The sequence below is a fragment of the Diabrotica undecimpunctata genome, chromosome 1, assembly GCF_040954645.1.
Source record: "Diabrotica undecimpunctata isolate CICGRU chromosome 1, icDiaUnde3, whole genome shotgun sequence".
Taxonomy (NCBI): Eukaryota; Metazoa; Arthropoda; class Insecta; order Coleoptera; family Chrysomelidae; genus Diabrotica; species Diabrotica undecimpunctata.
The window spans coordinates 37515253-37531031 of record NC_092803.1 but is presented as its reverse complement, the minus strand read 5'-3'; the positions used below and the strand labels follow the sequence as shown (position 1 = coordinate 37531031).

General features: G+C 32.4%; 1 protein-coding gene across 1 annotated transcript in view; it reads left to right on the top strand.

Annotated features, from left to right (window-relative positions):
• The window catches only part of LOC140438904 (uncharacterized), a 274049-nt gene that overhangs the window by 118466 nt on the left and 139804 nt on the right, over positions 1 to 15779 (top strand). Inside the window, exon 2 of the mRNA XM_072528557.1 lies at positions 11595 to 11739. Within this exon, the coding sequence (XP_072384658.1) occupies positions 11595 to 11739 (145 nt within the window). The remainder of the gene's footprint in view (positions 1 to 11594; positions 11740 to 15779) is intronic.

Sequence of the window (15779 nt, the reverse complement as noted above, 5' to 3'; positions counted from 1 at the left end):
TTTTGATTGTTATTAATGGCGATTAAAAATGGTGTAAGGCTAATAATTGAGTCTTGGAGGATCCCATTCTCTTCCTGCTGTTTCTCGAACTAATAGTTGTTAACTATAATATGAAACGATCTTTTTCTAGAAAGTTCTTAATGAGCTGAAGGCAATTTCCACGAATATTCCATGACTATAAATTTTTCAAGATGTTGTATCTCCAACATGTGGTAAATGCTTTATAAATGTCAAAAAATGCTGCAAGACAAGGTTGCTTTGTTGCCAGGGATTCGTGAATATTACTTTCTGGATCTAATATGTTATCTATCCCGATTGGTTTTGTCAAAAACCATTTGGTTCGTTTATATGTAAATTCCATGGACGTATAAACACAGATGGACTCAGTTATTTACATAAAAATGTGAAGCCAAAATTATTTGACTAGGTCACATTCTCAGCACCTTCAAATGTTGTCACGTTTTTTTATTAAAATATCTTATTCACGTATCGCTGAAAATATTACTATATTTATTTTATACTCTACAGGTGCTATCAAACCAAAATAATAATTTATTACTTATATTAATATATTTAATTGTAATTAAAACATAAAGTGTGCACATAGTGTGCATATCATTTAATAATAGCGTATAAAAGATATCAACCAGTTATTTTATATGTAGAAGCACTGAAAACTATTTATTAATGGCAACGGTGTTTACATTTCTCTGTCTTATGGCTCTACGTCAAACTTCAAATGCTGTTCCATGTCATGTCCATGTTTGTTTACTTTTTACCCAAGATGGGGAAAAGTTGTTTTTCGATATTTTGGCTGTATTTTAAGTGATATTTGTAAATAGTGAAATAAACATATTATAATAATGGTGCTACAGTATTGCATTTGCAAAAAAACGAAATATTTACATCCCAATGTCTCATTTAATTTGTAAGTACTATTTGTTTACATTATTTTAGATGAGGAACTGAGAGGAAGCCTGTCTGTTTACATTTTAAAATATGTCTTTCATAGGCGTACCATTGGGTTTATTCATATTCATTAATGTATTGAACAAGATATTAGTTCATGAAATTAGTATAGACATTTTTAAATTGTAAGTAGACATCATCTGATTAAAAAAATCTGTTTAGTAGCTTTTTAATTTAATATTTTTCATGAATTCAAATAAATTAGTGAAATGTAAATACAAATGTCAAATGTTACAAATAAATGTAAAACTCATTTACTTTTCTATGTAGGTTTCCAAATAATACTGATTAATGATGAAACTTACTCTAAACTTCAACAGAGAAAACAGTAGAAAAACCTTTCAAAAGCATCCTGTTTGGTTATTAAAACTTGTAAGGAAGCTGCAAAATATTTCAGATTTTTTAATAAAACTATAAATATCTACAACTGACGAGTTAAAAACCTTATGAATATTTTGATTAATAAAACCATACAAAATGTCCCAAAATCAATTTATGAGCATTTTGGTGACCATATGTATGATGAAGATGCAATCGATGGTCACTTTATGCAACTTTTAAAACTGGTTCTTGAGAAATATTTTAAAATTGGAATTCATCATGAAACGAGGACTACTTTAGATGCTAACACCGTGCGCATAAGAAGCGTTCTTACTAAGACTGTTTTATTTCGCAATCAATAAATTTATTTCTGTACCAACGTCTTCTATTATGTCTATTTACCATTTTTACTTTAATACTTCTGTTCGCTAAATAGCTTTCCAATAATTTATACATTTTCACGCCTACTTTTTAATAAGTAGGTATATTTGCAAATAATTTTATGTCAAATGCCAGCAAGAGCTTTGGAATGATCAATAAATATTTTTGTAGCAGAAAGCCTTACTACGAGGAATCTATTCATATTGTATTAAAACAAATTTGTCACAATTTAAAAAAATATGTTTCAATACATTATCAATACATATAGGTATGTACTTAAATTTGACAAATGTATATTTTTTAATTGTTTTTTTTTATCGTAGGATTATTTGATACCTATTAAAAAATGAACTTGAGCTCAACTATATTTCATTGTAATAATTTTAAAGCAAATAAAATTGTATTTTATTTTTTCTATAAAAACGTGTTTTTATACATTATTACTACTTCCAATTATTAACGTCTGAATAATTATCCCCGCGAGTAAAAATTCAAGCACGCTTATGCTCATTGAGGAAGTATCACAGTCTATCGATACCCGTTTTACTCCCCTTTACCCTCTTGTCCAGGAATATCGAAGCTTCAAAACAGTGTGTGTTTAAGGTATCTTATTGCTGTGTCCATCTATGTTTATACGTCCATGGTAAATTCAAATTTTCTAGATGTTAAATTAGTCTTGAGTTGATAATTTTTGTCTAGCAGCTTGCCCATTGCACAAGTTAGGCTTATCGGTCTATAGAAATAAGAGTCTAGACGAGATTTTTGGGTTTTGAGAAATGGGAGAATGATAGATTTTGACCAAACAGAGGGAGACTTGTATTGTTGTTAGATGAAGCTTAATAAATGAAGCATGTAATTTTTACCACACATTGGCAGGAGTTTAAAAAAACAGTTGGAGTATCGTCAGGCCCAGAACTTGTTTTTTTTTTTAACGTTAAGTGAGTTGTTTAGTTCTTTTAACGTAAGAGGAGCGTTTATTTGAATGTTGTGGTTTTTAAGGGAGAGGTTGGACCTTTCGGCCTCTAGTTTATTTATCAGAAATTCGGGGTCGAAATTTTTATTAGAAGGTATTTCTCTGTAGTTTTTATCTAATGCGTAAACAATTTCAAGTGAAGAAGTAACAATTTAATTACCTATTTTAAGAATGGATATTGTTAATGACAATTGTTAATACTAGCGACATATTGGTCCCAACACGATTTTTATGTTTGATTTATTGAGCTTTAGCCTTAATTTTTTTGTAGTTAATTTTATTTTCGAGCATCTTATGCTATATATTAAAAGTTATTTTGTTGGCACTTACGGCTTCGGTACAGTCCGTGTTCCACCATGGCATAGGAATATGATGTTTGATGGGCTTTATTTTGTCGATGAAAAGCTTCGTACTCTGTGCAATTGGTATTATTTGTTCGCCAATTTGAGAAATAAGAATATCAAAATGTTATTGTTTGACAGTTGTATAACAAACAAACAATGTTATTGTTTGTTTGTTATAGGCGCATCTTACGTATATCCTGGGTTGACAGAGTTACTAATGTGGAGGTCCTGCGTAGAATGGGGAAAGAATGTGAAATTCTCATGACCGTCAAAACTAAAAAGTTGGAATATCTAGGTCATGTAATGAGAAATCAAGAACGTTACGGCCTTCTCCAGCTGATTCTCCAAGGGAAAGTAAATGGTAAGAGAGGACCGGGAAGAAGACGCATTTCCTGGCTTCAAAATTTGCGAAAGTGGTATAACACGACTACCACTGAACTGTTCCGCGCTGCAATAAGCAAAGTGAAGATAGCCGTGATGATCGCCAACGTCCGGAACGGATAGGCACTTTAAGAAGAAGAAGATTGTTTGACTAAAACTTTAATTATTTTTTACTATATTTCAATTTTTTTTGTTGTTCTTTCTATCGGAGTAATTTCAGAATTAATCAATAAATCATTGAATATATTTAAGTTGAAACATATTTGAATTAATGTTTTATTATTTTTTAGGTGCTAGTAATTTTATCTCGTAAAAGACTAAATGTATTCGTTTTCTCGTATTTTAAGTAGTTTATAATAGTTTGTTGTCGTTAAAGAAAAACTCAGTAATACCGAATATTTTTACTAGCCATTATATACCTGGATCTAAAAAATATTATACTCAAAAACTAATGCAATCTGGGCCAAAATTAACCGGCCACCTTAAAATGGTTAATTTTTTATTTCTTATATTTTCTAAACCTGTTGTCCGATTTAAGTAATTTTTTTAATATGTTAAAGCCCTATTCCTTGAGAATATCCTTATAATAATATTGTTTCTAAACACGTTAATTTTCATTATATACTGGGTGTATGAATCAAACTGTGTTTTTTTCTTAAAGTTTGCATCACCCTGTGGAATAGTCTAGCAATTGTAGAATACTGAAATTAAATCGTAACTATAGCCTCATGTTTTCTCAACATTTTGTTTCTTGATTGATTCGTTTATGTTGGATAATACAAAAGTTAGGTGCTTTAACAACTAGACATGTTTTTATCAATTTTTATCTCCGCGGAAGAGAAAAAATAATCTTTTTGAAAAAAAGTCATTTGTCACAGTAAAAATCCAATGAATAAAATCTTCGAAGAAAATTCAAATTAACAATATTTTGGAAATCAGTTTAATTGAAAAAAAATTGGGTATCAATAATGGGTGTTTCCGCCTCTAGCTCTTAGGACTTCTTGGAACCGGTTTGGCAATCCATTCATGATATCCTGGATATCAGATTGGGGGATATTGTGCCACTCCTCTACCGCAGCTGTCTTCAGCTCTTCAAAGGATGCAGGGACTGGTACTCTTGCTCTTACTCGTCTTTTGAGGTTGTCCAAGATATGCTCAATTGGGTTAAGATCGGGACTGTGTGCTGGCCATGGTAGAACTTGAATTCCGACATCATTACAGTACTCACGGGTAGATCATGCTGTATGACAACGTGCATTGTCATGCATTAGTCTGAAGTTTGCACCAATGAATGGTGCAAAAGGCATGACATGGTCTAAGAGAACTTCTTGCACGTATACTTGGGCATTCACACTGCATCTACCGAATACAACAAGATCAGTACGAGCTTCGTAAGAAATACCTCCCCAAACCATTATTGACCCTCCTCGGTAAGCCACTGTTTTGGTTATAGCGCATGCAGCAAATTTTTAATTTTGACACCTATAGACACGTTGGCGTTCATCTAGACCTTTTAGGGCTATTCTGCTCTCATTTGAGAACAGTATATTCTTCCATTCTGCCATAGTCCAGTTATAGCATATTCTCGCGCAAAATGAAGTCTAGCACTACGGTCTTATGGGAGCAGTTGTGGTGCGCGAACTGGACGAAAAGCCCTCAAGTTTATTTTTGACAGTCTTCTTCTAATCGTTTGTTTACTCACACTAACGTTTCTCACCTCAAGAAGAGACCTACGAGCTTTAGGAGCGGTGCCAAAGCGATTTCTCAATACTTTAGTGACAATAAAGATGTCATGCCTTGACCTGGCCTGCATTTGTACGATCCTGTCTCTCGAAATCGTCTGATGGCATCTTTTACCGTAGTTTTGGGTACATCGAGTATACCAGCGATATGACGTTCACTGTAACCATCATCAACTAGAGCCACTGACCTAGCAGCCAGTTGGAACGAGTGGCATTTTCAAAATCACAAACAATAAATAAGCACTAAAATTTTAACTTAAACAATATTTGCTCACAATAATATAAAATCTTAATTGTTAATTTTAATTACAAATTTAATTTTAATTACAAATTTAATTTTAATTACAAATTGTTCAAGAATTGTTATTAACATGGAAACAGATTTGCAACAATATCGTACAACGACTATATGTCAAAAATCCTTCGACGACACAAATTTAGGAAACAAACTATCACAGGTAATGTAAACAAAACAATAATAAAGGTGGTGGTGTTAATTTTGCTGTTGAGTTAAATTGTCTGTATTGATGAAAAACATGACTAGTTGTTAAACTACCTAACTTTTGTATTATTTAACATAAGCGAATCAATCAAAAAAGAAAATGTTAAAAAAACATGAGGCTATAGTTAGGTTTTAATTTCAATATTTTATAAATGCTACAATATTCCACAGGATGATGCAAAAAAACACAGTTTAATTCGTACACCCGGTATACAATGAAAATTTACTAGTTTAGCAATCATATTATTATAATTAATATTGTCAAGGAATAAGGCTATAACAGATTAAAAAAATCACTAAAATCGGACAACAGGTTTAGGAGATATAAGATATCAAAAATTACCCATTTTTAAGGTGGCCGGTTAATTTTGGCCCAGAGTGTACATTAAAAAACGTTTTTTTTTAAATACTTACTATTGCAATTTGATAGAGAGGTTTCTACATAATGTTATATTACAACTAAAAGTCCTTATTCAGTACATAAACTATGAGACAACAAATGTCTTTAGTCTTTTACTTAAAAACTTAACTTAATAGATCGTGTTAGGATGTCTCAAAGAAAGACGCTTTAAAAAAAATAGAACCGATATAAAGTATTGACTTATAATGCCAACAAATTTAATTTTTAGAAATAATGTATATTAATTGATGAATAAAACCACAAAAGAAAAAAATGTCGAATTTCTTTTTAAAAAAGAAAACCTAATTTATAAAACAGTAACTCTTCAAACACAATAACTTTGTCGAAATGTACCTCTCATTTATAACAATGAGGATTAAAACGTATTTCAATTTTAAGAGCTCTATCGAGAACGGGAGTGTATTTCAATCAGTTTATCAGAAGCCTCTCGTCATACCCTATATCATAGCCCTAAGCGCAAAACAAAGCGTAAAGTAAAATCGAATTTTCCAAAAAAAACAGAGGTTTATAGGGTGCATCAAACAGGATTGGCACTGTTGGCGTATATTTATTTTTGATAGGTTAATACGAGGGATGCATGGAAAACTATTATTGGGTAATTTTTTAGTTCGTGGGCACAAAATAATTATTGGGGTAGCTGTCAATATTTTAGGTTTTGATTTAAATGGTTTTAATAATTTTAAAAATTGGTAACTCATACACAACAAAGATTTAGACGACAATAGCGAAATGTATACCCAGATTAACCTAGAAGTGCATATAGCTTTTATTCGCTTTGAAAAAGCTTTTGAACTGATCGACCAAAATAAAATTTGGGAAAAAATATTGATAACGGTTACCCTCCACATCTTATAAAGGCAATAAAAAGTTTATATTACTAGACAAAAATAGTAGTGAACTTCTTCTTCTTTATGTGCCGTCTTCTACCGAAGGTTGGCGACCATCAAACGATAGGTTTATCTGTTTTGTGCCGCATGTATTATGTTCGCAGCTTCTGGTATTTGAAACCATTCTCTCAAGTTTCTCAATCAGGATTTCTTCCTTCTGCCCAAACCTCTTCTACCTTCAATCTTCCCTTCCACGATAAGCTGTAGCATACTGTACTTATCATTACGGAACACATGGTCCAGGTATGACGTTTTCCTCCTTTTAACAGTTGTTAACAATTCCAACTATTTACCCATTCGTCTTAATACCTCTGTGTTGGTCACTCTGTCTAGTAGTGAACACAGATGTGAAAAGAACAAAGGAATTGAAATCAATCAACCATAAACAGGATTACTGCCTTCAAAAATAATCCAATCCAATGAAAAGAATTGTGGTAACATTTAACTTATATAGTGTATCTCGGAAAATAGTGCGTCCTTAAAGGTATGGGCTGACTGCACCATTTAAAATAAAAAAGTCTTATAATATATTTTTTAAAGTCAACCATTTTCAAAAAATTAATAATTACTGTTAATTAGCTATAATGAATATTCGATCGTTAGGCATAATATTATGTAGTGAAACTAATAATAGGGATACAGAAAAAGGATATTTGTTTTTATTAAATATCTAATAATTAACGTTTGTATACTATTTTAACTTATATTAAAATTTCTTAAATTATCAGTTTCAAGATGTATTTTTCGCCTCTCATCACATGTCCGAGATATTGCAATTTCCTTTCTTTTATTGTATTTCCCATTTCCCTCTCTCTGCCTATTTCTCTTAACACTTCTGTATTGGTGACTCTATTTACCCATGGAATCCTTAACAATCTTCTAAATGTCCACATTTTAAACACGTTAAGTCGATTTATTGTATTCCGGTTAAATGTTCATGATTCGGCTCCATAGTGGAGTACACTGTGTACATAGCATTTAATTAGCCTTATTCTGAGGACCAATGTCAGATCTTTGCTACATAAAATCTTTTTCATTTTCACGAAGTTGGTACGTATTTTTTCAATTCTCATTATTATTTCTGTGATTATCGTTCCCAAGTAAGTATATCTTTTTACTTTTTTAATCTGCTGGCCGCCTACCGTTATTATTTCGTTTGTATTGTTGTTCTTGCTAATTTTCATGAATTTAGTGTTAAGAGAGAGTCCGTATTCTCCACTATATCTTAATATTTTGTTCATTGTTCTTTCCAAGTCTTCCAAATTGTCGACTATTATGACTTTATCGTCGGCATATCTAATTAAACCTCCGTTCACTTTTATGCCGACTGTCTCGTTTACCAAAACTTCTTGTATGATTTCTTCGGAATAAGCATTAAACAATAACGGCGACAGTATACAACCTTGCCTGATCCCTCTCCGTATTTCCACTTCTTCTGACACTCCTCTTTTAATTTTCGCATTTTATCGTTGGTTGTAGTATAAATTTGATATCAATGTTAGATCCCTCACATCCAGATTCTTGTTTTTGAGTACTTCTATAAGTCGATCATGTTTTACCTTATCGAATGCCTTATTATAGTCTATAAAGCAAACATAAAGATCTCGATTAACATCCAAACATATTTGGGTGAGCACGTTAAAAGAAAATAGTGCCTCTCTTGTGCCCACTCCATTCCGAAATCCAAACTGGGAATCACTAATATCCATCTCCAGCTTAGCGTATATTCTATTATGGATAATTTTTAGCAGGCTTTTTAAGGTATGTGACATTAAACTGATCTTTCGATAATGACTACATTCTTTGGCATTTACTTTCTTTGGTAGACAAATAAATGTTCATGTCAGCATTTCACGTGGAATGATTCCTGTGGAATAGATAGTGTTCAGTAGTTGGACTAAAAGATCTATGTTTTTTTCATTGGCCAGTTTTAGCAATTCGCTTGGTATTTTATCTGGACCAGCAGCTTTAATATTTTTCATGGACTTTACTGCATTCATAACTTCTCGCTTTGTTATTTCGGGTCTCTCGTCTTTATTCTGATTATCTTGATATGTATTTTCCTGTCTCTGGTCATGAAATAATTTCTCTATATATTCTTTCCATCTTCCTAATTTTTATTCTGTCTCCACGAAAATGTTTAATTGTTTGTCCATTAGTATGCTTAAAGTTTTTTGTTTTGCTACCCCAGCTAATTCTTTAACTTTCTTATGGAGATTAAAGATATTATATTTGTTTTGTAAGTCTCCTATTTCTTGCCATTTCCCAGGGAAAAAAGTCTCTTTAGCTTCTCTTATTTTCCTTCTTATTTGATTATGCAGCGGTTGATACTGAGTTATGTTGATATTCTTTTGCCTTCTTCTATCCTCAATCATTTCCAATATTTCTTCTGTCATCCAATCTTTCTTGCATCTGGAGTTCTATGCGACTTGGTTCGATAATTGCATTTTTAAAGAATTGTCACTGTTGTTCTACATCACCATCAAATGATTCCGGTGTGAATTCTAGGTTTGCATTAATTTCTTGTTTCAGTTTTTCTTTGACGTCTTCTGATTCTAATTTTTATATGTTTAGTTTATTATTTTTGTAGGTTTTTTGTATCGTTTTTAAGTGAAGTTGGAATTTTCCTACAAGAGGATTGTGGTCCGATGACACGTCTGCACCTGAGACGCTTTCACCGATTGTATTGCGTTTCGGTATCTGTGGTTTATTAAAATATAGTCAATTTGGTTACTAACGATTTTATCAACCTAGGCGTCATTTAGGCAGTTTGAAAAAAGTATTCTTTACCGCAAGATTATGTTCTATGCAGAATTCTATAAGGCGTTCTCCTCTCTCATTTCGAACACCGAGTCCATATAGTCCTGCAGTAGACTCACATCTTCCTTCTCTAACTTTGGCGTTAAAATCATCCATGACTACTTTGACTATTTTGTAGGGTTTTTTGAAGGTCACCGTAATTTTTTTTAATTTCTTCCTCTGTTTTATCGGCGGTTAGCGAATAAATCTGAATAAGGTTTAATTTCCCATGTGCTGTCATTATTTGTATTAGCATAACTCTTTCTTATATTCGTATAAAACCTATAACTGATTTTGCAACATTTTTACTGACATTAATTGCTACTCCATATCGATGTTGGCTGTCGGTACTACTAGAGTAGAAAAGTCGACCTTTAATTGTATTTAGTTCGCCAGAGTCGAGCCATCTTGTGTCACTTATTTTCAATATGTCGATCTTAAGTCGCATCATTTCTTGGTCTATGTTTCTTAGTTTACCAGGCTCATACATGCTTCTAACATTCCATGTCGCTATTTTAAAAGTTGAATTTTGTATTTTTAGTACGCAGGGATTTCTTTGGTTAACGACCTGAGGAGCCCTGTCTTCATTGATATTTCTCCTCTTGCCGAATCTTGGCATCCGAGATCATGATTAGTACGGTGATGCTTGTCGCCAACTGCCATGACGATTTATAGGGGTACTCTACGAGTCTTTAATGCAGTGGTTCCCCGTTGCCTTCTGCATCCTTATGCCATTGACCATTCCTTGGTTCATCCGCCTTCGAGATAGATTTCTCTATCTCAGGACAAAAGAGTGCCCTTACACCTACCAGCTACTCCGGCCGAAACCATTGGCCAGTGTTTGACTTGATTCTATATCAACCCTAAAATCGAGAATTGCCACTAACGCCATCCGCACCGTACCGAAGTTTTGCTTCTTCGCCGTGGGTGCCGTTGTGGACTTTATCCGTAACCCTGGAGAAGAGACCCTAAACAGGTACTAGTTTCCCGGGTCAGGAAACAAATGAATTGCATGTCCAAACTAGAATTACGCTGGCGTTTTGTACGTAGTTCGATTTCATAAAATAGCGTTACACAAAAGTTCAACGAATGTCCAAAAGTGACATATTTGTTATGAAAGATAGAGTACAGAGATTTTACAACAGACTGAAATATCATTTTGTTTACTAGCCTTTAATAGAAGAAAGTTAGAAAAAAATGAGTGGGGTGACAGTAAATGGCAATTGATTGGATTCCCCGTCGCATGGTGACATCACAATCACTAGTTTTAATATATCTATTAATATTGCAACTATTTCTTCCTGCAGTTTTATGTTTTGTATTTGTTCTCGATACTGATATTTGTTTTGGTTTGATTGCAAAAATCTTTATAGTAGGATTTTCATTTGGTTTCTTTTTTTAGTTCAAGGCTATACATTCTTTTAAGATCATAGAACAAACAATTGTAAAAATCTACAGATTTTATGGGAAGATTTTTTCAGTATAGTACTATAGTCTATATACCTACTCGTAGCATAACGTATTATGCAAGATATTTATACTATATTACTCAGTTTTTATTATCTAAAGTTTTCCTGTAGTTGTATAATATAATGGTTAACTTGACACTATTATTTTCCTTAAGTACCTATAGTACCCATTACACTTCACCATCAATCATAATTTTTTGAGACAAAAACATAAATCGTGATTTAATGTGAATAATTATAAAACTAAAACATAAAAATACCTTCAGTTATAGTAAAATGGCAAAATGCGAACACCCCGTAATCGGGATAAGAAAATCGAATTTGTCGAAAACCACGGACCTATTTCTTCTCCCTTCGCCTTAACAACCTAATGCATTTATTTCTATCATCTCGCTTTTGTTTCAGATATACCCGAGGGCAGTATCGGGCAACTCGAAGTGGCGGGTTCCCGCGCCGCTTTTCTGGAAGCAGAAACTTTGGCTGGCTGCCAAGTGCAGGCACTCGTTTTGACCAACAACCGTTTGCAACATGTGGCCGACCGAGCCTTCAGGTGAGAATACTACAGATTAACAAACTATGGCTTTAGGAACATCATTTACTTTACAACTCGTCGCATTGAGATATAATAAATTAACAAAGTTATAGCTTTCGAAGCCAAAACATTACTTATTTTATGTAAACAACTTCGAGTTCAAAAGGATTGCGATGTAATTTAGCTTATAACGTTATATAAGGCAGTTATATTGGATATTTAACGACTTTTGATCTATTTCACGTAACTTTTTTTCATATAATAAAATTAATACAAACTTCCTTGATTTGACATTTTCTTCTTAAAAAGCTGGCTTTTTTCTGTTTTGTGTTTAAAACCATATTTTGTTTAACTTTAGTAAATTAAATATAGCTTTTAGTAATAATATACAGTGTGTAAAAGCCAAATGGAATAAATTCATTATTTAGGTTACTGTACATATTTATAAAAAATCCCGAAACACGTCAAATTTAAATTATAACTTGACATTCTTTAACGTGAAAATGCAACCCCTACCTTCAACTCCCTTAGAATGACAGGTACAACCCCCAATTTTTAAAATAGGAAGTATAGGCTTGTGATATATCGTTTGAAAGGTCTTTTCATTCTCCATTGAAAAATGTTGTCTTTTTCAAGTTTATTAAGATTAATTAAGATAAAATAAATTAAAATCATGTGGTTACCGAAATTCGCTACAATACAATCAAAAACTAAAATGTAATGCAAAACGTAATAAACTGTAGAACACGAAAAAGAACTATGAATGTTAATGAAGTAGGTGTTCAAAATGTTCACCTCGAACGTCTTGGCAACATCCTAATCTCAAATAAAACTGTCTTCTAACATTATTTAACATAACAGGCGTGATCGACATAATCGCAAGCGTTATTCGTTCGTTTAAGTCATTTAAATCAGAAGGTTTAGTTTTGTACACATGGCTCTTCACATATCCCCATAAAAAGAAATCTAATAATGTAAGATCAGGTAATCGCGCTGGCCCTTCAATCGATCCTCGCCTCCCTATCCACCGATTGGGAAATATTGTATCGAGGTACTGCCGGACATTAAGTTGGTAATGTGGTGGTGCTCCATCCTGCTGAAACCATATCGTATTCGCTGGAACTTGAGGGTTTCCTGGATCAGGATATAAATTTGCCAACGTTGGAATGACATCATTTTGAAGTAGTGCCAAATAATTGTTGTCATTCAAGTTGCCCTCAATGAAAAAGGGACCAATGATATTGTTTCCTACAATCCCTGCCCAAACATTAACCTTTTGAGGGTATTGAGTGTGCTCTTCTCTCATCCAGTGAGGATTTTCCGTGACCCAATAGTGGCAATTTTGCCGATTAGCATGACCGTTAAGTGAAAAAGTACACTCATCAGAAAACATAACGTCTTCTAATTGGATAATATTGTTATCCAACATGTCCATCATTTGCTCACAAAAAAAAGTTCTCCTATCAAAATAGTCTTCCATGAGCTCCTGAGTAGGTATCATCTTATAGGGATGCAATTTTTTTTTCTTTTAATATGTTTACTATCGATGTATGGCTAGCATTGAATGTAGTGGATGCCTGTCTACTCGATGTATGTGCATTTTCCTGAAACTCAAGCAACACATCTAATTTAAGTTCATCACTCAGTGCATTGGCAGCTGCTTTTTTTATCTGCCTTACATGACCAAACTCGCGAAACTGCTTCTCTATTTTACTTATTGTTCCTTGGGATATATCCTCATGAAATAGGCGAGTTACTTCCTGTTGTGTTCGGGTGTTATCTTCGTAACCAATCATTTGTAAAACTGTTATTTTATGCATTTTCGTTAATCTAACCATTTTTCAGAATTGAATTGAACGAACTTTTTACTTAAATTAAAATACTGACAACTTAAATAAAACAATTTACTAATGCGTGTTAAAATAACGTTGCCACGGAAATTCTTTAAAGTTTTTTAATGGTTACCATCTAAAAACCACATTGCTATGATTTTTGTTCACTTTCTCATTATCAAAACTTAAACGGGAAATAAGTTTTGAGTATATTTTAGCGAATTTCGGTAACCACATGATTTTAATTTATTTTATCTTAATTAATCTTAATAAACTTAAAAGCGACAACATTTTTAAATGGAGAATGAAAAGACCTTTCAAACGATATATCACAAGCCTATACTTCCTATTTTAAAAATTGAGGGTTGTACCTGTCATTCTAAGGGGGTTGAAGGTAGGGGTTGCATTTTCACGTTAAAGAATGTCAAGTTATAATTTAAATTTGAAGTGTTTCAGGATTTTTTATAAATATGTACAGTAACCTAAATAATGAATTTATTCCATTTGGCTTTTACACACTGTATTTATTTACATAACTGACAAAATCACAGTTAATCATTGTAAATTACAAAACATATTATTTAACTAATAACCGGTGAGGTGCAATTTCAGATACATTGAGCGTGATGTGTCCCACGAACTCCTTTTTAAAAAATAAAAAAAAAGATTTAGGTATTTGAAAAAATTTCACTGAAATAAGTTAAAACTGGATGAACTTTATTTCCTCATAGGTATATAAGTACTATATAAAAAAAAGTTATTAAAATACCTTTATTTTACAATCGTACTGAAATTTCTTCTTATTAAACCTTCACAATTCCATCAAATAAAAAAAAAGTGTTTTTTGCGAAGTTTAGAATATATACCGGGTGGTCCAATAAGCCGACCACTCGGCTATATATCAGAAACTATTCATGTTATAACTTTAGGAGAAAAAATTCCTTAGTAAAAGTGGCCAAGAGAAATCGCTGGAAATAACTTTCAAGTTTCTGGATTAACCGCTAGGAGGCGTAACCTGTGAAGAAAACTTTGAAAACCAGTTTTTTGGGAAATATGCCCAATTATACCAAGTGTTAAATAAGTAAACTAGAAAGAGGCCTAAATTATGCACAAAGTTGTTCAAGTACTTTTTTAATTTTTTCAAATAAAGAGTGGGGGATAGTGGGAAAGTATTTGTGGATAAATAATTATAACTTTGATTTGGATCAACCGATTTTAACGAAATTAGTGTCATTAGAAAGAGTGTGGATGATTTAATTTACATCTACTATAAAATAATTGCATTTAGTTTTAATTGTCATAGGTAGAGGGTACTTTCGAATAGAAAAAATTAAAATTTGTTTTTCTTCAAAATGTTTAACGGAAACACCTATTTATTGTAAATTATAATGGAACTGGATTAAATTCATAACAAAATGGCGCAAACCGCATGTTAATAGCTTTTATCGAACTCGAGATATGAATAAAAACGCATAAACATAAGTAAATAATATAGTATTGACTCACCCTGTATTATAAATTAAATTAAAAAATAAGTCAGTAGGTGCTTTCAAATTTTTTTATAGCAAAAGAATCTTAATGTTGATACCTATTTTGACCATTTTTATTTCATTTGATTAAAAATAGTTTTTTCGAAACTAAGTAGGCTATGACAATGAATTTGACGGGAGTTCATATTGTTTACTTATTGACAGCAGTCAAAACATTGTTAAGAAGTGTTATATTATAATTCTAATTGAAGATTGCACTTTTTTCAAAAGATATTAATATTGGTAATATTAGTAATTAATTATCAGTACTAGTAATTCGTGATGAGTAAATCAAATGCAGAATTGTATGATATGATTAGAGTGTATTTCGAATGTCGCCAAAATGCCGCTATTGCCTCACGTATATATTCTGTAAGATATCCTGACAGGAGACATTATGGCAAAGAAGTATTTGAAATAAAGGCAAGAAGATTAAGAGGAACTGGTAGTTTTCATCGTCCTTGTTTTAAACGACGTAGTAGAGGTATGACCGAAGATAATTCAATCAATGTTCTTGCTTTAATTTAAGAGAATCCACATATAAGTAGTCGGCAAATCTCTATAGAATTAAACATACCCAAAACTACTGTTCTAAGGATTTTAAAACATCACAGGTTGGTTTTTCATATTATAAAGTGAACGTTTCGGTCAGAAACTTGGAATTCCCTTTTTAAACTTTAGATTCAACTCTTATTTT